Source organism: Coturnix japonica, chromosome 4 (genome assembly GCF_054131305.1).
Source record: "Coturnix japonica strain WE chromosome 4, WE-NBRP24, whole genome shotgun sequence".
NCBI classification, from domain to species: Eukaryota; Metazoa; Chordata; class Aves; order Galliformes; family Phasianidae; genus Coturnix; species Coturnix japonica.
Genome location: NC_140666.1, coordinates 54,770,615 through 54,793,905, shown reverse-complemented (window position 1 = coordinate 54,793,905; position 23,291 = coordinate 54,770,615). Strand labels below are relative to the sequence as shown.

The 23,291-nt window shown below is 38.4% G+C and overlaps 1 protein-coding gene across 7 annotated transcripts; it reads right to left on the bottom strand.

The window, feature by feature from the left end:
* Positions 1-519: 519 nt before the first annotated feature.
* Positions 520-23,003, bottom strand: YTHDC1 (YTH N6-methyladenosine RNA binding protein C1). 7 transcript variants are annotated; one of them, XM_085545206.1, is made up of 18 exons: positions 22,905-23,003; positions 21,166-21,493; positions 18,607-18,708; positions 17,673-18,001; positions 17,190-17,544; positions 15,863-15,952; positions 15,281-15,334; positions 14,585-14,679; positions 11,639-11,747; positions 11,432-11,549; positions 10,351-10,435; positions 8,241-8,407; positions 5,628-5,710; positions 4,139-4,175; positions 4,007-4,046; positions 3,840-3,902; positions 2,233-2,367; positions 520-1,508 (listed from the first exon to the last, which is right to left on the bottom strand). In XM_085545206.1, exons 2-18 carry the CDS (start codon positions 21,281-21,283, stop codon positions 1,284-1,286), a joined length of 2,205 nt encoding a protein of 734 aa, XP_085401332.1. In that variant the 5' UTR covers positions 21,284-21,493; positions 22,905-23,003; the 3' UTR covers positions 520-1,283. The 7 variants fall into 7 exon arrangements, with proteins under 7 accessions (XP_085401332.1, XP_015717171.1, XP_085401333.1 ...); XM_015861685.2 differs by having other exon boundaries at positions 21,166-21,300; XM_085545207.1 differs by lacking the exon at positions 15,281-15,334.
* Positions 23,004-23,291: the final 288 nt, after the last annotated feature.

The following is a 23,291-nucleotide window of genomic DNA, read 5'->3' as shown; positions in this document are numbered from 1 at the left end:
ACATGGAGGTCACACTTCTTGCTCATGTTTACTATACATGCATAGACTGAAATAAACAAAGCCCAAACCACTCTCAGTTCCAAATGCAGGTTTTGAGAACTAGGAAACTGCTGCAGAAAGTAAGAAATATCCTCTATGACTTTTATCTTTCTTCACAGTTGTATACCATTGGCATCTGGATTCAAATACTTTCTATTTACAAGAAATAACAAGCGATGCGGTAAAGGAAGTACAAGGAAGACATGGGAGAGGTATTACTACATCTGAGAACAGATCATTAATAGCATGAAGATCATTTGAAGTTAAAAATATAGGACCTTAACTTTGATTAGCTGCATGAGCTGTTAATCAACTACGTCACTGAGGAAACAGAAAGAGCAGTTACCTTTTTGTTTCAAGCTTCTTGATCAGTTATAACTATTGCAATTACCTTTAAACAATTTTCTCAATACTTACCTAGAACAGCCACATTCTAGGAAAGCAGGCAAGCTTAGAAGATCAAGAAACTCAGTCTGGAGCTTTAACCATTTCAACAGTTACCAATTTATTTTTATATAAAAAAAAATGGTAGCAATGTAGAATACAGCAATATTTCCTGTTCCACACACGCAGGTTGTGAACATTCCAAGCAACGCATACATTTTGGAAGGAGACTAGACAAGATAATTGACCAAAATGTTACTGAACACAGGAAGATTTTTTTTTTCTTTAAAAAAGGTTAAAAATTAGGTATCAATATTGTCTTTTTAATATTGCTTTCATTACTGACGACTGAAAAAACACTTGACTTTACAGACAGTTAAAAACAAGAAGAAAAGAAGAAAGCTGCTATGGCACCACCATTCAGTCAAAAAATCATACTTAATATTTGCATACTTGATAGCAGCATTCTCCCACAGAACCATGTGAAACTACAGGAAGAAAACAAAGCAAAAAAAAAAAAAAAAAAAAAAAAAAGGCAGTTTTCCATCAGTATTCAAAAACCTAGAATGAAGTTATAAGTAGATGAACACTCATTGAGAATTAATCAATATATACATTCTTGACTGCTTCCCATTCTGCTCCAATACAATTGTCAAGTGTCAGTTTTGTGTATTCTATTTTTGGCCAAACTGAGTTTTTCCAGTTCACAGTTCACTGCATGCTTGGAATAAAGAGGGTCATTATAAATCCTTCTACACAACGAACTTTAAGTAGACAGCTGAAAATAAGATGTACTACTTGTAAACACACAAAAAAATACAAGCTCTTTTTGTTTCAAGTGAGCACTGATTCCAGACAGATTATCTTCGGTATCTACCTCTTTCTCCTCTGTCTCTGTCTCGGTCACAAATCCTCTCTCTCTCCCTTTCCCTATCACGGCCTCTGTCACGTTCTCTGTCTCTTCTATTATCTCTAGGCCGGTCCCGTTCCCGCTCTCGATCCCTCTCTCGAGGCCTGCTTCTCCGACCGCTGACAACTGCTTGTGTGCGGCGAAGAAAGTCGTCTACCCTCATGTCATAGTCGTGCTGTGATGAAAGGACAGCTATTTATTTTCTTTGCCAGATGAAAATCCCCTCCCTCTGTCCTTATCCACAGGACTGGCTGTAACTCTTGGGAAAGCCCAGTATAAAAATAATAACTAAAAACAAAACAACAACATCAACTGAAAACATGCATCCATCAGTACAAGTTTCTTCTCTCATCTTCAGGGCAGCACCATACATCTGTGTTTCTAGTGTGCATGAAGTAGAGTAAGATGGGGTTCAAATGTCAGATACCAACAAGAGACCTGAAAGCTAAACAGCTTTAGAGGACAGCTCAAAATTATGTAACAATCTACTCTAGGTTTTTTATATGCCTTTAAGAGTTACAGAACTCTCCATTAACGGAAAAGTATCTTTTTGTACATTGTCTGCATGCAATTACAGAAGGCCACATCCTTATTCAAACTGAACTTCAACAAGGGGTTCACAGCCTGACAACCGGATGCCATTTTAAGCAGACCAGTCACTTCAAGACCACATTCTGGTAATGCTTTGCTTCTACATGACCAGGAAGAGAAGGTTCTCAACAGCACTGAAAATAACTCATAGTTTGATTAGATATGTTTCAAAAGAAAACTGTACTTTAAGATCTGTATTTTTCAAGTCAACATGTTTGATGTTAGGCTATCTACATCTGCACCCCACATTCCTCCAATTTCTAACCTAGTCTGCAGACCTGTCTTCCCTTGTCTTTTTGGACACTTACTACTCGTTTGTCTCTATATCTTGCTTCATGTGGTACAGGATGATGTCCTGAGTATGGAGGGTGAGCTTGAGGTGGAGGTGCATGGTGCTGATAGTAAGGATGGTGTGGTGGCTGCTCCATACCTGGATACGGTGGCTACAAGAAAGTTAAAGGCAGTCTGTTTAATGATCCGAAACAAAGTCATGTACATAAGGTGTAGTGCAGGGAATACAGAGCGGAGGTTACTTTCATTCAGGTGGAAACACAGACACCTAAATACACAATTACTAGGCTGTGATCAGATGTAACAGATTACTTCTCATGAAGATGCATGCTTTATCACTGCTCTACCACTGATTTTTCAATCCTGCCCAGACCCAAAACATTACCTCTTCCCATACCTACCTTAAGATGATATTGTAGGTAAACTTTTGCTACTTAATTTTGTTAACTATAATTTTTATAGTGATCTTTAAAATTTTTATCCAAACTAGTACATTCTCAGATACTTTTCAGTGCCATGCCTACAAATACATATTTTTTACATAAATGAGCTTAGTCTGCAAGGCAAACTATTCATCAAAATGCTAGTTTACTATATTATTATTATTTAAAATGAGGAATCTATTTGCTGTTCTATTCCATTTCTATAAATGATCAAGGCCTTTCTTTCAGATACTGCCGAAGCATCTTGGCGTGCATTCCTGTTCACCAAAGAAGTAGGTGGAAGCACTGGCTTTTAGGATATTGATGCAGCATGCAGAATGGAGAGGGGAAAAATGACAGGAAAATCTGGAGGTTTAGCTGTGCTTGACAAATCAATTTCCTCCCACTGTCACAATTTGGTTCATTCCTTTCAGTTGTAAGAAGTCAGAGCTGCGTCTCAGCTGAACAAAAAATGAGAGGTATTTCCATATCCTGCAAAGACTTTTGCTTTCACAATATACACAAAAGCCAGACTTGTTAGTTAGTCAAAATCATGACCTTCACTCAGGGCCATAACAAAGTAACTTGTTACAATGATTTTTTTCCTCACTGAATGAAGAAACCAAAGCTGAATTTAAGTGTTTCACTTAATTTCAATGTACATAACTGTACATACATGTATTCACATATATTGCTCATCTGGACAGGGAAATAAATGCTTTTCAGTGAAGGATGCTATACAGCATGTCTTATTTTCATTTTGCCATTCATTATGCTTGGCTGTTTTACCACACGCTTCACTGCCCTAACCAAAAACAAGCCACTGTGTAACACCTCAACATGCCATGATCCTATGCAGCAGGTCTAGTTCTGATACATCTACTGTCTGAAAGAAAACCCTTTACTACAAATCTTTAGCTGAACACAAAATTTTGTCACATCCCCTCATGTGGGCTAAAAGTAAGGGTCTGGTAGGTCTAAGATGAGTCAGATTCTCACTGCTGTACTACTAACTACTAACTAGAATGACAGACTATAAAGTTGAAATACAAATAGTTGATATAAATTTTACACAGTTAGAGCAGAGATATATTTTAGGAAAAGGGAAGGGTTGAGCACAGATCAGAATTACTAGGCTCCTATAGCAGGGTACAGAAAAGCCATGCTTTGCAGAAAAAGGCAAAGTTGAACAAGACACAAACCATTCCTTGCCATGGTGGCGGTGGTCCCATGTTGTGGAATTCCCTCACATAATCATTGTAGGACTAAAATGAAAGACAGGGATATTAATTCTTGTGACAGGAGTTCTTCAGAAGTGCTGAAAGCTGAATATAAGAAGTTCCACCAAAATCAGTATGCACAAACTTACCCCATTTAAAAACACATCTCGTCGAACTCCTGAAAATCGTCTGTTGGGAATAAAAATTTGCAGAACTAAATTCACGTTATCCATACAGACAAGTTACAAGGACATAAAAAGAACAGCATGAACACACCTTACCTGTCTACTTCAGGATACCTGGGATCCTTTATATACCCTGTTCAAACATCAAGCAGTATTAATTTACCAACTCATGATAATAATCTTTAAATACATACTTATTAGAATCTATTATCCAGCTATCAAATTGTAACAGGTATTACAGTGCAATACCCATTGTATTCAGTTTCAACATAACTATAGAAAACTTACAATTTCTTGTAGACAATACAAAAATAACAGAATAAAGTAACAAAAAACATATTTTACATATATTATACACACACTTAGGAACTTGCACACAGTATAGCTATGTAAAGGAATACCTATGCAAACAAAGACTTGGAATTTTATTCAAATAAATTGGGAATACCCACAAGCTTGAGGAGTACTGCCCCCAGACAGTCACCACACGGCCATAGCTACATAGCAACCTAGAATCCTACTACTCCCAGCAGTTCTTAAGACAAATTTCCTAATAGGTCTTGATCACACAGTTATACAGAAAACTAAAAACAAACATAGTAAAAGGTAAAAGCCTCACAGGATAAAGAATGTTACAGTTTGGAATGTAAACTTTTTACAGCTATGTAAAATAGTGCAAAACACCACATGTGCTTCTACTGCTCACAAAATAATGCCTTTGAGTTTCATTAGATTTTACATTTTTGTTCTGCACTCTAAATAATGGTGTTGAAAAGCCAGGAAGCAACAACACTTTTTACAAAGAACGCTAAATTTGCAGTCAACCTGGACAGATAAAAGCAGATTCTTAAGAAAGAATCAGAGATCTACTACTGAAATAATGGGATATACATTCCCAATAACAGCAAATCAAGATTATGCAGATTACAACTGACCATTTAAAAAGATTTGCTTTCTGAAAAATAAAAAATCTGCAATATTCCCACTGTTGTTTAACTACCATTGCAAACACTTTTCTGGAAAGTAACAAAATGTCCACATTGATGATTAGACCCTCTCATAAAAGGCAGTAAAAGTTTCTTCTCCCTTCCTCATGTCTAGTTTCTTAAAAACAAAAAACAACTGAACATGCACCTAAATAAACCCACTACTCAGGCAACCTCAGCTGACTTTTTCAGCTAGAAATATCTGATAAACATTTTAATTTGACAACTACTGCATTGACAAGTAGCTTAAACTAATTCTAGCGATGGGTAGGCATTTCAGCTAACCATATTATACAAGCTTTTAAGTTGATCATGCACAAAAATTTACACAATTCGGAGACTCTTAGAAGGGCACAAACTAGAACAACTTATTTCTCTCTCAAACCAATATAGTGCCACAGAAATTCTGCAAGAGGTGGGTTAAACCCGGAGGCAGCACTCAGGACAAACCTTTTTGTTGTTGCTGTTGCTTTTAGTTGTATTTTTTTATTTTATTTTTTATCCCAGCCACATTAGAAGCTCACTTTTAGAATTTATGAGGATGCACTAGAAAATATTTGTGAACTGGCGCACAGAAATCTTCACAGTAAGATATTAACCTGGTCTTTGGTGAAACTCAGGGGGATAGTCAATCCTTGGTTTCTTCCTGCTGTTATGAATATCATAATCTTCTGGTCGACGCCTACACAAATTAGATATCAGAGATTAAACAAGGTTGTTTGGAGCATTTGGCACAGCAGAATACCTCAAAGGAATATTTTGAGCTGCCCAGGATCTCCATTTAACCATTCTGAATTCCACCCAGTTCAAAACATTCCACAGCTTTAAGTACAAACTCAAGTAATCAAGAACAACAGTCAAATTAAATACCCCCTTCCTATATTTTACTTTCTGGCTACAGGTGCTTCAATAGTTAGGAAAGGAACTCTACCCACTGGTACCTTTGCAACAAACAGAAGGTAACAATTTCATCTGAAAAAAGCACTTAGACTCATGTTTTAACATACCCCACTCTACAATCTGCACTAGTCTGTTGGACAAGAGAATTTGCACTGCTAGATCTAGTTAAAATAAATGTTTAAGTATCTAATTATTCAAAAGACACAAACATTACTACACTTGTAATCTATGAGGTGAAGGTTCCATAAAAGGCTTATTTTCGTACATTTTTAAATAAAATTGTACATCATTTGTGAAATGGCTTCTTTCACTGTAGCTTGTTTAGCTAGGCAGGCCAATGACATTACTAACGACTTCTGTTCTAAGCAATTTACCAGTAATGCATCAGTGCAATTAGAAGAGGAAGCTCACGAAAACTTAAGCTTCCTAATTAAAATACTTAGGGCTCTCTTCTACACATTTCACCTTTTCTGTAAGAGAACAGTTATCTGAGAATCTCTCAGGGAAGAAGCCTGTTCATGAAAAAGTTAAATTTCAGTCTCTGTTAGGTTTAATACAGAACCAAAAGCTAGCTGCTAATGCTGCTTTGTCAAGGAACAAAAACACTAATGGGAGACTACAATGCTAACACAAACATTTCTAAACACAAATCAGCTACACATCCCTCCCTCCCTCCCCAATAAGCAATAAAATTACTTATGACAAAGACAAGAAATTACTGTTTTCTTGTAAAGTTAAATTACTGTGCAACTTGCTTGCTAAGTAACAAGCTTTCTTTTTATGAAGAGCCATTTTTCCTCCCCCTTCCCAATTTCAGTTTTTAAAGCCCACTATACCCAGTTAACTAAGCTCTTTAAAATGAAAGCAGATTTTTTACTACGAGCAAAAAAGCCCAGAAACCAAAACAGTTGCATCTACAGTAAAATCAGATCAAGAAAAATAAAAGCTGGTGTAAAGAATAAACATACCGCTTTCTTGTAGTTTTGAGAGTGCATTTACGACCGGTATAAAATATGATAGAAACAGTTCATATAGTAGTCCAACTACTGACTTTTAGCTGTAAGCCACATACATAAATGGAGGCCCTGGCAGGCATGAGAAGGTGTGGTGCTGTTATATGTATAGTTTGCAGTCCATTGCAAAACCTTCACTTGTATATACTTTATTGCACTGGAAACCTCTTAGCTTAACTTCACAAGCCATCTTGGTGTTCAGTCCTTTAAAGCCAAAAATAAGGGGACGCTGCCAGGTTTCCTCCTACCTACTCGTTAGTGTCCTTTTTTTATAGATCAAGGAAATGGGGACTCTTGTTGGGTATCTGTACCTACCACAGGACGTTTCCACAAAGAGGAAACTTAACCAAAGGTTTCAGCCCAAATCATACATCAGTCTGTATGCAAAGTGGCTACACAGGGAAAAGGTGTTTGGCAGAAGGGCTAATATCAGTTCTTTGCAAAGACTTCTCCAATTCTGTAACAAGTTACACCCCCTTTTTTCCTGGAAAATGATGTTAAGTTCATATAGCAGTGATCAATAACCATGTCGATCCTCTAAAAATACTTTAAGTCCACAGGTACTGCCAGCATCTGGAAAGGTTGTATATACAGACACAGCAACAGCCTGTTGGTTTGTTGCCGGGTCTCCAAGGGCCACTCGATCCCTTTTGGAAAGAACCTATTGTTTTCAGAAGCTCAGCAAGATGTGTGAATTCAGTGGTTACATGTTAGAGAATATCTGGCAATGGGGTTAACACAGCACGGTGACACAATTTGAAACAGTCCCAATAATGCTCCTCCTCTTGAATATCAAAATAAATTAAATATTTTATCCTCAAAATGAGGCGGCATCTTCTGAAAAATTATAAGTGATCCTTATAAAAGTCCCATATTTGATAAGGCTTATCCAGAGACACACCTGAAAGAAAAGGCTTTTACAAGATATTAACACATTTTTGGCATATAAATATATCCTTCTCTCCATCTAGCCTCCTCATAATAAATTCAAGCTTACCTACAGCTAGTGTTACAGATTGCAATATCTCAATAAATTATCTAGTCTAAACTAGATGGTACTTTAAGAGCCTTTTTTTTTTTTTTTTTCCTCTGCAAAAGCAAAGATCCCCATTTTCCTCTTGCATAATGACAGACCGGGAAATCATGTGAAATCCTCAATGAAGCCACAAACTTGTCCATGCAGCTTGATTTGAGGATTTTCTCTCTTCTTTATCGCAGGGAAAGCTTTGACGAATCACATTCCTCCATCACGTTATTCTGATACATGTGCCTACTATCAGTCCAAAGAACGTTTCTAACCTTCCCACGTCCCGAACGGGGTCTCGACGAGACGGTCGTCCTCTTGATCGGGGCTGTGAGTGCATTCTTCTCTTGTGCCTCATTTTATGAATGAGTTGATACAAGTCAATACTTTCATCAGGAGGGAACAGAAGACAAAGCTGGGTTCCACATTCCGGCTCAATTTCCTACAATTAGTTAGAAGTTCAGTAGTGATTTATAAACCGAGATAAGAAACTCTCCTCAATTACATATAATACATACTTAAACAAAATCCCCTAAAAAACAAAACACCTTAGATCTCAGCATCATCAGAGACAGAGCAACGTTCACTTACATTACCTTCCACTCTTTCAGAACTACTTAAAATTTTCATAAAACAGTCCAACTCTCAGGGCAACCACATCTTCCCATTAGTCATCCAGGCCACATCACTGTTTTGCTACAATACTGAAGGACTGTTTTTCACCATAAAGAAAATGATCACCTATTACAGACAGAAAAGCAACACATGTAGGAGAAAAATCCAACCTAGCTTCACATAAAAATCCACGGCCTGATGAAGTTGACTATTTACCACTCAAAAAAAGTTATTCAGTCAGTGATTAACAGATCCATGAAAATACTAGATCAACACTTGGCAGCAGTCAGAACAAGCAAAATCACATGTCAGGATTATTAGGAAAGAAAAAGAGAAAAAGAAAATTATTGAAATCATTATATCACACTGAAAGTTTATGTTCCACCTACTCCTGGGGGATACTTCTGGTCCCAATGTCTTTACAAAATAAAGATAAAGGCAGGGGTACAGGGACAGTAGAACAGGTAAAACTTTGAAGGATGCAACACAAATAGAACAATCCTTTTACTGAACGACTGAACAGGTTGTGACTGTTCAGACTAAGAGAAAAGGAGAAATCTCTGGGATATGGAGGACAAAAGCTACAAGAAGGCGATTGACACTGAATTGCTTGGAGGAAAGGGACAGAAAAATTTGTTGACCACCACTTCTGGTACAAAAACCTGAGGCTATTAAATGAAGACAGCAGGAAACAGCTGCAAAACAATTGAAGAAAGTGTTTTCTTCAACCTGATGCCTAGCAGGCCTGGGGAGCATCCTGGGAAGTATGCTGTAGATATAAAAACTCACATGAGTTCTAGGGGTAAAAGTAAACATCCTCAGAATAGAGATCCATTAGGGGTTAAATAAAATATAGACAGATAAGTGACAAACACTTCAAGAAATAACCCAAGCTGAAAAGCTAGAAAAGCAAACAGACAGCGCTTGTCCAGTACCTCCAGTACCTAACAGTACAGTGATATCATGAATAATTAAAAACTCACATCTAGACTGTGACTCTTTGGCAAAGTGCACCAATATAAAATGAAACCTTGATCATACCTTGATCATTTAAGAAAAATAAAGTTAATTGATTGTTATTATTTTTTTTTTTAAAGATCCCACTAAATTTGAACAATACAGAAGATAGTACTTTACTTCTACTACCTAACAAAGTTAGCGTGTCTATGAGCAAAAATAACAAATGAAGTATAGTATATGTTATTCCATTTAGTAAGCAGACTATGATACTTCCATCCTGACTCTGGAAAGCAGAACCCATCATTTTAAATCAAGATTGAGTTACATGATTACAGCAGCAACATGCCTGCACTCTAGTATGTCTGACAAGCCACCCCACTAACAACTAACTAGCATACGTTTAATTATGGTAGTGCCTATGCCCTAAGATAAACAGGAGAAAGGCAGAACACAATGAAAAAAACAGCTGGAAATATCAGAACTTGTAAAAAAGAAAAAAGAAAAAGCATGCTATACAGGTTTGCACATCATACAATCCAGACATATTGTATTTCAATCCCAAAACATCAGTTTTGAAGCATCAAACTCTGTTTATCACAAAGACAAAAAGAACATAATCACTCCTTGGTCTTCATTTTCCTTCTTCCCCAGCAGCATTAGAAATCAGATGAATGCCTTTGTCACAGTACCCTAACAATGAGTAAATGATCTAAAGAGATTCCAAACCTCTATATACAAACTGAACAAGAACTCGAAGATGTGAATTATTAAACAAAAACCAAAACAAAACAAAAAACAGCATTAACAAACCTGTCCATCGCGTCCAATCTTTACCGGCTTATGTTCGTTCCAAGGATTGGTCAGATGAGCAGACTTAGTGAACGGCAATTCACGCCTAAATATGCAAGTGGTATCATTTACAGCTTTGCCCTCATATTTTAAAATAATCATTCGTACGACATGACATAGCATAACGTATAATTCTGTTAACCTTTGTACTGGTAGGTATCTGAATGAATCTATTAGTACAAGAAGAACTGAACATTTCACTTGATATAGTCCATCCTATGACAGCCTAGTTAACATTGCAGTAGGTTGATCTCATTCTAAAATGCTCGTCTTAGTAAAATGTTGAGATTGTGCAAAAAATAAACAAGTACAATCTAAATATGTTGACCAGTCTCTATGAGACAGAGTACTTTCATGTACTTCATATAATAATGTCACTGGAATAAAACCCAGAGAACACGATGTTACTCTCAAGCTAAAGTATCTTTGACATTATAGTAGGTAACTTCCTAAGGTTCTTTCCAACCTCAGTCTTCCCATAATTAAACAATAAGTGAAAACTCCTCTGCATTTTTTCTTTCTGCCAGCACCAGAGCTCATGCAACCGTGCAATAAATCTCATGGGACCATTACAGCTAGTTTTCTTCAAAGAGACTTGTAACTTTTTTCAGTGTAACTCAATTATAGGAATGTACATACTGCTCACATCCTATACATAAAAAAGTGTCTCTACTTATCTCACATTATTTTAGAACACTAGCATTTCCTTTCTTTAGCAAAATGACGTACATTAGATGAACATAGGAAAAAGCATCCTACAAGAATGGCTGTTTGCCACAGCTGTCTACCAAGCAATCAGTTGCAAGAACTTCAGAATACACTTTCTTAGTTTCAGGGTTAGAGATGAGTGAAGGAAAACACTCAAGCATTAAAAATCTCTAAGCTTATTAATGGACAACAAAAAATATTTGTATGACAGGTACAAATCTGAGTATCACACTCAATAACATAGGGCATGGGTACATGAAGGATTTATTATCATAAATAGATGATATTATAACATAATGTTAATAAACAGAAACATAAATGAATGATTATTTACCTACAAATCCAGTCAATTTTAAAGACACCTCCCAACATTTTTGCATTCATTCCTGCAGGCAACACCCAGTGTATAGGTGATCCTCCGTGATGGGATTCTGAAGACAGCCTTGCAAATCCTAGGGATTTCACATCAATTGTAACAACAGAAAAGCTACCACACAAAATGTCACTTTCACTTACCTTTCTAAAAGCTTATCTCCCTTACCTTGGAATTTGCCACTCTCTCTTACAGAAAATATCAAAATAACACTCCTTGCTGATCTAAACGCAGCATTAAGCTTTTTTTCATTCACTGGAAGGGTTGACCATACTCCCTAAAAGAAAACAACCCCCAACACATCAGCAAAAGTGTTAATGTCAAGTGGTTTCGCTGACAGATTTCAAGAACATGGCTTAGGCGAAAAAAACCAAGACCAAGCTAGTGATCAAGGATAAAAGATAATCAAAAGAGAATGGTACTGTTAACATCAGTTCTTTTGGAAAACACTTTTAGCCTGTCTCATAATAAAACTTATGGGAAAAAAAGTTGCTTTGTCTTTTTTGAACACTGTAGATGCACTGAGCATTTATAAGGTTTCATTTGTAACAACAGACAGATGATTACATCTGTCACACACACACAGCAGCAGAAAGACAGTGTGACAAAATGGTGTCTTACACAGAAGAGTACAGGAAGCAAAGGTTCGTTATAAATTCCTCCATGCACAAAAAATGGTGCTGACATTCATCAACACTTGCTGAAGATTGATAGTGACCAAACAGTGGCCATGAGCACAGTGATCCATTTCAGCAGTGGCAACAGTGGGCCACCTCTAATGGCACAGACCTTTATGAGAACAGCATGCAGGCTTATGTTCATTGGTGGCAAAAATGCAAAGCTAATGGCTGTGAGTGTGTTAAACAATAGGGTTTTTCAGTTGAACATCCGCTCTATCAAATAGTATTACTGTGCTCTGTGGTAGTTTCCATGGAAATAAACAGGAAGCATTCATTTCAGAATGACCTATATAAATGAAAGGTGGACAGGCAGACTTGAATGACCCTGTTGGTGTGACAGATTAGCAGAGGCGACCTTGCAGGCTTTGAAGTTCTTTTAGCAAATGGGCAGATATCGAAGACACCGGACCAACATATCAAACTAACAACACAACTCAAAATAGTTTGTTCAGTATCCCTCATCTTCACTGGCTAGTTCCTACCTTTGAACTTCCTCCAGACACTCCCTCAGCCACGTCCAGAAAAACCCTCATCCTGCTTTTAGGCAACTCAGCTATAAAACAGATAGTTTGCTACACTAGTTTTCAGTAACATCAGCACCCCATTCCATTTCTCAGAACAAGTTCAGAAAAGAAGCTTATGCTTGCTTACTATGTTCAAGCTTCAGCCTCAGAGTATTTTCTAGTAGATAAAGAAACTGGTCTTTGACAAAAAGAAAGGATGGGGAATAACATGTTTTTATGTCCTATGCTGTGCTCAATTACTGCTTGCCTGATCTTATGACAAGCCAATTCATTGGAAGAGTCACCAGAAAACTATTTATTTTCTCACTTTTAGTCAGATGCTCACTGTTTTAGGATTGTTTGTGAAAGCACACTGAGACAGAACAACTTACATTGGCTACATAAAAGTCAACTGAAAAATGCTGTGAATCACACAACATTAAATACTTACGCATCCTTTCTGTTCTGCTTCTGTAACTAAACATTGCCTCTACAGCAGCTGATGGATACAGACAGAACAGCAGGTAGTATCACACTGCCAAGATTTCACAGAGGAAACCCAGAGAAACAAGAAACCCTATGCTCCAATAAGGAACACGTGTTCAATTCCACTCAATGAACTTCTGCCCTTAAGGAAGCAGCAGCCATGGTGGCAGATCATCCAAACTATTTCTACCAACAGCTTCTAAACAATGCTGCTGCCAGGCAAAAATCTATCTGCACTGTACAAATTCTAAAAGCTCAGCAGCAACAGAGATCCCACATTCTCACTGACTATCCTGTACCGTGTATAAAACTTATCTGATCACAGAGAAAGATCTAACACAAAGTGCAAATTACAAAGTACCATAATGCTGAAAACGGAAGCTCCCTCAAAATTAACAGGAGCAGGAGACCCATAGTGCTGGATTTATGCAAGACTACCACCTGCCCTAAACCATATTCTGATTACAGTTATTACAATACCTTTTTTTTTTTTTAAATAAAAACAGATTTTCAAAAAAGACAAAATCATTTTCCCCAACACCTGAAGCAAATTCAATGTACTGATTACAAGGACTATTCTAAATTCTTTTCAATAACTAGAACTTAATGTTTTGTATGAAAAAATGACAACATTGCATATATCCACTGTATTTCACAACTGGTCACCTTAACATGATCACTTTTACAGAAGAATAGTGTAGATTCATTCAGAACGTACCATCAGAGAGGCACTGAGCAAAGAAGACTAGCTTTCAAAACTTCCTTGAACCAGCTACCCACTGGTTTCAGAGACAGATTCACTCATGGCTTAAGGCTCCTTTTAATTTTATCATGAACAGTGACTGGTTTTCTGGAGAAAAGAAGGCTGCAGGGTGACCTCACTGCAGCCTTTCAGTACATAAAGGGAACCTATATTCAGGATGGGAGTAAACTCTTTAAAGGGCTGATAATACCAGGACAAGGGGAAATGGATTTAAGTTGAAAGAGGGTAGATTTGGGTTGGATGTTAGGGGTAAGTTCTTTACTAGGAGATTGGTGAGGTCCTGGAACAGGCTGCCCAGGGAGGTTGTGGATGCCCTGTCCCTGAAGGTGTTCAAGGCCAGGTTGGATGGGGCCCTGAGCAACCTGATCTAGTCAATGTGGAAGTTTGGTGGCCCTGCCACGTGGGGGGTTTGAACTTCATGATCCTTGAGGTCCCCTTCCAACCAGGGTCATTCTGTGTGTGATCTGTGATTCTGTGACTGGTGGCCTAGAAACTTCCCTGGGTTACAGTGGAAGCAGAGTTGCTACCCCAAAAGCATCAGGGAGCATTAGCTTTCATCATCACCACTACCAAGACTGAAGTAATGAAAAAAGGCGCACACATACACACCAATACACTTGTGTTATAGTAAGCTGTGTCCAAATATACTCAATGTGATGAGTTTCAAGAAAAATTTACATACCTTTGCTTTAGCAAGTGAAACGTTTTCATGGTTATTACTCTTGATGAGAAAAAATCTTGCATCTTGGAGAATGTATTTAAGTTTGCTTGTTTGGTCTGAAAAAAAAAATAAATGTGTAAAATAAGTTCAGCTGTAAAAATTCAGCTTTCAAAAATGTTGCTGTAAGTGTAGATAGTTATTTGCCTCCTTCAAAACAGACTGTATCCCACCCCATTCCTACCTATGGATCAAAACAGTCAACCACCCAACTTGAAATTTGAAATCTAAGCTGTGTAGTACAAAATGCCAAGGGAAATCAAACTAAAACTTGAGATATTCAAGTAAAGAAAAAACTAAAATTAGCAGGACTTAGTGATGTTCCGATATATAGGACTTATTTCCTTCCTTGAGACTCTCTGGATGAATATCAGGAAACACATATCAACATGAATCCTCCAATAGATATTAATGATACAGTCCTCTTTTTACATGGAAGCAACTCATTTTTTGCTTTGTTGCTTCTGTGATGAGGCAAAAAGGCTGGAATTTTTGCATTACACTCTCAACACATGCAAAATTAGCTCAAGATTTACTCATGCTCACATTTACAGGCTCAAAAGGCTTTATATCGGAACATTACTACTCACATATAATTTAATGAACAGAGACAATGGCTCGCTGTGGGGCATGCATTAAAAATTCAAATTTAAATGATACCTTTTTGGACAGCACGAACGGAAGATGATAATTTCTCATGCTTCTTTTCTGAACCTGTGTTTAGCCAAAGTACATTTTGTTCAGATTGAGTCTTAATAGAGATAATATACAATTTCTACAGCCTTGTCACATACAATTTTCATTCATGACAAATTATGCTTTCTGGCGCGCACCCACACACACAAAAAGATACTGTTCCATGTGCACGAGTGTTGGTTTGTTTTAATTGTTTGGTTGGTTTTGGGTTGTTTGGTTTGGGTTTGTTTTTTAAAATAGCATTTGAACAGTTTCCTACTCAGAAAACTAGTCACTGAATCATCATCTTCCAAGTTTTAAAAAAAAGTGAAAATTCCACTTAAGCAACAGAATAGCATTAAATTAACAAGAAAGCCCACAACCTCCCTTCCCCCTCCCCCACCTCCACCTCCCCCAAAGGTACCCACACACAACATGCCAGAAGTCAATACTGAATTATACAAAGCTACATACCCCATAAATCTCTACAGCCAGTTACATTTATTTTAGACTATTCATTAAGACTTGATGCAAGTCAGGACAACAAGCAATAAAAGGAAAGAATACCTGCATAGGATTCTGATGCAGAACTTCCACTTCTATCAAAAACAATTGGAGAGATACCTCTAGCTCTCTTCCTTTCCTTCTTTTTCTCATCTAAAAAAAGAAAAAGAAAAAAAACAAACACAAAATAGCATCATTTTCATCATTACGCAACAGGCAAAATTTAGATGCAAAGCACCAAAACAGGCAAATATTCATAAAGTTAAAGTTAGCACTTGAAAAAAAGCACTAAAGTTAGCACACATTAAAATCCTAGTTGCTGCACCCAAAGCAGCGTTTGCTTTTTCTGCACATGCAAAAGCTTTTAATTCACAAAAAAGCCAAATGCCACAAACCTAGAAATTGCAAGCAAAGTTGAAAGACAGAACTAATCTCCTAGGTGTTCACATAAGGGTGGTTTTAGTTCTTCTCTTCAGCAAAATTTACAGAGCACGAACTCTGACAGTGACATGGGCTTGCTTGCTCAAAGCTAAACAAAACATCAAGAAGTATGAAAACAAAACACTGGAGCACAGTTATTTGCACTCTAGAAAAAGACAGGTTATGCTACAGACCTTTTCAGAACAACTATTACATATTTATTTGTCTTTAAGTTACACTGTTCTGTTTGGTAATTCCAAACAATAAAGCTGAATGAAATCACAGATATTAAGCAGGAAAACTGTCTATGAAGACTTTAGATCAGGAAGCTAAACAAGAGGAAACTCAACAATACAGTAAGCCTCTTTCTTCTATGAAAAATTTAGACTGTACTGAAGTTTCTCTACTCTACAGCAATTACAATAATCTTTTCAAGGTTTACTTGATGCAAATCTTTTATGTCTGCGTATATAGAAACAACTAAGGGAAAGAATGTTCAACTACACTCAGAAAACAGGTCTGCACGAGCCTGAAATCCTCCAAGCAATGCAGTATTTATGTCATCAACATTTCCTATCTGTAACTCAGCACCAGTTACACTAAATGACTGAGAAGCATTTGTTCTTAGTTTTTGCTCAAAACTTCTCTATGTTTGTCTTAATAGCTAATAATTCCAACTTACATTCAAACTTGCTGTACAGAAGGCAGACAGTGCTCAACTACCTAACATCATACCTTCTCTGGTGAATACAGTGCTTTTACTGCTCCAGTTTACTTGGTCAACCATCTACATGAGTTCAGAATAACTTATATCCATTAAGATGAATTTCCCTAGAATATTTCAATATTAAGATCTTACTGACTTGTGTTGCTAAAGATTACTTTACACATGTTCATTGATCAGTACCTTAAAATTAGCAAAACTCTCAATGGCAAAGTGTTTCAGATCAGAATGTTAAATGTCACCTACCTGATGCTTCTGAACCAGACGCAGATCTGACTGACCCGTCTGTGAAAGAGGCAGATTCGGAATCAGAATCGCTGGCTTCACTTCGTGTGTCATAGTCATTTCCTTCCTTCTGATCTCTCTCATCCTGTTCATACTCTTCTTCATCCTCTTCCCCATCTTCTTCCACCTCTTCATCCTCCTCCCCTTCATCATCTTCTTCTTCTTCCATTCCTTCCTCCTCGTTTTCTGTATTGCCTTGTTCAGAAGAGCCACTGCTACCAGTCTCATGGTCTGAACAATATTCCTCAGAGTTAACCTCTTCTTTAGAAGAATGGCTGGACCTGCTTGGTCTTCTATCCAAATCATGTCTGATTCTCTGATGTTTAAAGAAAAAGCGAATCAGTGGTCACACAACATTGTTAGGATGCAAACACAGTCCTAAGAGAACGTGCCTTATAAAAGTCTCAGTTGTTTTATTTATAAGGCAGCAAGAACATTTAATACCTCTGAACCATCTGGTGTGGAAGACTTTGCCCTTCTGTCAATATCCCTCTTCCTCAGACACGTCTTTTCTGGTTGTCCTTTATAAGGATCCCTGGAACTGCTTGACACGCGTGTTTTTCGATCACCATCTGGGCGTCTGTTTCTATCAGACCTCTGGTACTCCTCATTCTTGTATTCTGATACTGGCTTTCCTTTTGTAGACACTATTCTCTTGTTATTGCTAACTGATGAACTAGGAGGCTTTGGCATCATCTGCCTCGATGAATGCACAGAAGGTTTTTGTCTTTTGCTTTCAACATTTTCCAACCTGTCACTTTTTCTTTTTGATCCTTAAATGAGAAGAGATATCAAGCTTAATGTTATTTTGTATAACAAACCTTTAACCTCTACAGAGACTCCTGCTTCCTCTCCTATTGGTAAATGCCCTGTTGCACTTGGTTCATTAACAACATTCTGAAAGGCTTGTACAGAACAGCTGATGCTGTAAAACTTGCCTAACACTTTAAAAGAGCAACTACTTCCCTTAGATTTTGGTAGGTGTTTTCTAAATGTTATATATGGAAACATTAAACAAACTCTCATGCTACTGGCCTAAAGCCATATTAACAACTGAGCCAGAACAAGACTTGTGGCCCCCCTTGCTCCATATCACTTCATTAAAGCAAATACCACAGACTTTTCTAACATCAAATACACTCATGACAATGCAGACTCCACAATTACTTCTGAGGCAAGAGGTAACCCAGTTAAATGCTTGTTTGCAAGGTCAGGTGAAAGAGCAGATTCCCTTGGAAGTCTTTTTGGACTCCTTAGCTCTTTGAATCAAGTTCTAAAACGTGTTACTCAAAGACTGAACCATAATAACACAGACAGATTTATTTACTTTTTCTTTTTCCATCTTTTACGTAAGACCTCCACTGCAAAAGTCACATACCCTTTTTCTCACATTTATCTTGCTCACTGTCTGGGTTATACAATTCATCATCTTGGTCAGGAGCATCAGTTAAAATGTCATCCAGAACATTTAGCTCACCATCTGAAAACAAAAAAGAACAACTATAAAGAGTCTGAAGATGCAAACCACAGTAAAACTAGTATTTAGAAAACAGAACATTTCCTTTACAGATCTGTCACAGAGCAAAAATTAAAGTTCTCTCAATTTTATTCTTTCCAAAATTTTGCTTAGATGCATGGATTGAGTAAACCCAATAGAAGAATTAAAACATGCCACAGGATGCATTTAGGTCTCTGAATAAGGTCCAGCTTGGCTCCTCACACCACACTTTGCAGGAAAGCTGACCTATAAATGGAAGCTTAATAAATAAGCCTGTACAAAATTTGAACAAAAATAAAAACAACAAAAAACAGCAAGAGACTGGGATACAGTCTGAGTGCCATCAGCAAAGTGGAAGGACCTTCCTACTCCTAATTCTGAAGGCCTTGCACCTTAAATTATTCCCACTCTTCTGTCCTAATATTTTTGTTCTTGTTACTGTGTTAGGAAGGGAATTTTGCGATATACCTCCATAGGTAAAAGGTATAGGAAAAAGACATAAAAGGACAAGATAATTTAATAGAAAGAGTGTAAGCTACGTCATCCCACCAAAGAAGTGGAAAAACAGTTTTGCTGCATAATTAATTGTGAATTGCTATAAAAAAACCTCTACAACTAATTCACTTTGATGAAAAGGGGGGGGGAGGAAGGGGGAAGGAAGGGGGAAGGAAGGGAAATTAATACTAGAAGCATTAAATGACCGGACTTGCCACATAACTTTTAAAACTTGACAATGCTTCACTGTTTCACTTGAGTGAAACCAGAGGAGATATGTGGTGATTCCAGTAAAAGGATTCATGGATGGGAGACAGCAAATCAATATTCTAATCATGATAAATATAAGATTGGACCAAGCTTTAGCATGTAAAAGGAAAAATAATAGAGAAAGTATTAACTTTGCAAAACCATGACAAGTCTCTTATTGTTTCTCCTAATTTCTAAAATTTTGAGCTCTCGCTCTACGTTGCTGTGGTTTTATTTTCTGCTTAAGAAAACAGAAGCAGACAGATGGCCAGGATTCCCATTAAGGCCAAAACTGGGATGAAGCAGTAAAGAAAGTCATTCCAAGTTTGACAACGTTATAGCAAAACCTTGAGCTGTAACACCAGACAAGTTTTACAGCTTGGTATTAGAAAACGATAACCCACATCAGAAAGAGAAGTGACTTTTATAAGCTCTTCTACATACACCAGAATCACCATATTCTAGCTTCCTTCCTGGCACTTCTGTGGCAAGGGAATGTAGAAGTGGTCACCGAACTGCACAGCTGCTCTTGATGATGCAAAGGAAGTGGTGCACAGAGAAGGTGAAGGTTTTCACTGGCAGCACTCAAAGGACATTCAAAGGCAACACAAAGTTACATCGTAATTCTTTCAGGAGCAAACCTTTATGCTTGCAGACACTATACATCCAGATACAATATTCTTGCAGTTAATGATCTGAAATTTAAGGGACAGGCTGATGGCTGCGCAACTGCTAAACACAGTTTGCAATGTCCTGGATTGCATCATGCTTCTCCACAAAAGACTGGACAAGTTCACTACATAAGATTTTATTATTGGAGGCTAACGAAAAACAGGTGTACTAGAATTAAATGCATCACCCATCACAGATCACAAACACTGATACTCAGCTTGGTTTCTGTTTCAGGGAGGCAACAGTATACTTGTGTAAAAGACATTTAACTTAGCTACCTAGCTAACCTGGTTTCAGAAATGTTAAATTTGCCTCTCAGCTGGTTCCAAAACAAGTGAGACAATAATGAAAATTCTATCGAATAAGGAAGTCTGATACAGACTCTCTGACAATAGCAGGACACGGGGAAATGGTTTTAAGTTGAAGGAGGGAAGATTTAGGTTGGATGTTAGGGGGAAGTTCTTCACTAGGAGAGTGGTTAGGCCCTGGAACAGGCTGCCCAGGGAGGTTGTGGATGCCCCGTCCTTGGAGGTGTTCAAGACCAGGTTGGACGGGGCCCTGGGCAACCTGATCTAGTAAATGTGTATGTTTGGTGGCCCTGCCAGGCAGGGGGGTTGGAACTACATGATCCTTGAGGTCCCTTCCAGCCCGGGTCATTCTGTGATTCTGTGATAAATGCTTTCAGGATTAGGTAGGCCTGATTTATAGTCAGAACCCTAAAAAAGGATCACAAGGACAAAAGGAAAGGTCCCCCCAACCCCCTTCTGTGATGCATTTGACTCCTAAGAAGTTTGCAGATGTATTTAGCAGCCTGCTGACGCAAAAAGGGTAGTGTGACCACACAGCTCCTACCTGCCAGCTACATCAGGTATATACAGCTCTAATGCCTTCCATAAAATGATTCACTCACTCAACTGTCACTGTTCAATCAGATCAGCCAAATTATCTCAGAGAGATCAAGATAAGCATCAGGAAAAGCACAAAAAAAGAAACAGGAAAACAATAGAGGGACAGATTTCTTACAGTTCATCTCTGCTGAAGGGGGAAGGTCCGCATGGGTCCATTTCACTACAGACGCTCCCAACTGGGTTCTCCTGCAACTCATCTTATGTTGACTCCGGGATGTGTTGGATCCCTCCATGAACAAATTTAACTCACCTGAAACAGCAGGAAAGTAACCTGGGGAGAGTGTTTTTCCTCTACTGGACAAAAGAGTTAGATCTATTCAAGGAAGGGTCCAAACAAGAAGCTGAATTGGCAAACAGAGGGGATAAGACCAGGCAATTTCCAACTGAAAGGGTAAGTGATGTTTATTTCCACTTTCCCTAAGCAATGAAACAGCATTTCTCTCCTAAAAAGAGCATTAAAGTATCACATTTACAGCAGAAACAAATAAAGTTACAAATGAATGTGCATTAACATCTAGTTCGTATCAGCCCTTTCAGAGGGTAGAAAACTAAAAAGCAAATTAAAACACAAAACAAAAAAGCTTCTCGTCTGTTACTCATTACTTTATCACTACCAGTGATTAACACAAAAAGAATAAAGGAAGAAAAAACAACACATCCTAACAACAATAACGGGCCTGGATGGAGAAAATGGTTATAGGAGTTGACATTAGGAAGTCAATAGTGAATACTTCAACTTCACTGCATTACTAAAATGACAGCTCAAGTCTGTTGCAAAGCAGATCAATTACATCTAACCTCCCCACTTTTACAATAATAAAAATAAGAATCAAACATCAAAAATACTTTTATTCATCAGCTCTATCAAGAACTCGTAGGAATTTTAAACATGAGCTGGTTTCACAGTAAACATTAAACACAGCAAACTTTCACCATCCCGAGATATGGCCAAAGACATCTGACAGCCTGCAAGAAGGTTAATGGGAAATGTATATTCCACAGAAGTCCAAAATGATGCAAACCATCCCACACCATCATTGATCCTTTTACAGACAACTGCTATAATCTGTGCTAATCACCAGCCAACAATCTCCTATTTGCTTTTATAGGTCATATAGGTTATATTATAGGTTATATTGCTCTTTAAGGTCAATTTGGTGAAGAATAACATATATAAAAGATAACATCAAAGGAAATATGCGGATCACTTAAGCATCCACACAGTAAGTTTTAAACGTTCAGAATATACATTACCCTGGAAAAACTTGCTGATTTCAAATGTATTTACACACAGTGTATTATGGAGCCTCAGTAGCTCCATAAGGGCAGTGAAACCAATTGGAAAGCACCAAAGGAATAACCTAATGGCAGCTTTTGCTCGTTGAAATGATTGCAGCCCTTGACAGCAACCCCCCGCCCCCCAAAAAAAGAAAGAAAAAAGAAAAAAAAAAAGAAAAAAAGAATAAAGAAACACGACCACGGTTCCCACTATAGCTGCAAGAAATCAGACGCCTCCAGCACGGAAGTGCCCACACTGATGAGCTCGCTGCCCTATGCCTCCCCCCCCCCCCCAGTCACCTTGTCCCGGTTGGGCCCTGTCACCTCCAGCTCCTCAGAAGGAGACAGGAGAAGGGCCTGTCCACACGGAGCGGCCTCGCCACATCCTCAGGCCGTGGAAACCGCCCCCAGCCGAGGCCTCCTGCCCCCACAGCTCTTCTCAGGCCGCTCCCGGAGCGAAGGCCCAGCACTACCAACCAAGCAGGCCCCGCGAAGGACAGACGGCTCGAACAGAGAACAAGCTCCCGTACCGCCCCCTAATCCCAACGCTCAGCTGCCACCAGCAGCCCCAGGTACCTTTCTCCTCCCGGCTGTCCGCCGCCATCCCGCTACCGCCGCCGCGACGCGCTCAGCGCTCAAGATGGAGGCGCCCTGTCTCAGCTCGTAGCAATTCCCGCTGCCCAGCATGCACCGCTTTGTTTACGCACCCAGCGGCCGCAGAGAAAGCAGCGCTCTGCTGCGCATGCGCTATGGGAGGAAGGCGGGGAGCGCGATGTGCGCATGCGTACTCTTGGAATTTTAAAGTTTGCTGTACTGCTGCGTGTGGTTTTAATGCTGTTTCTGTTAATAAGAGACTTATAAAGAAGAGTAAAAGAGGGGCACTGGGGAGGAAGAGAGGGTTTTATAAGGGTCTCAGCTCTCAGGGGAGACCTTATAGCTCTCTATAACTTCCTGAAAGGGGGT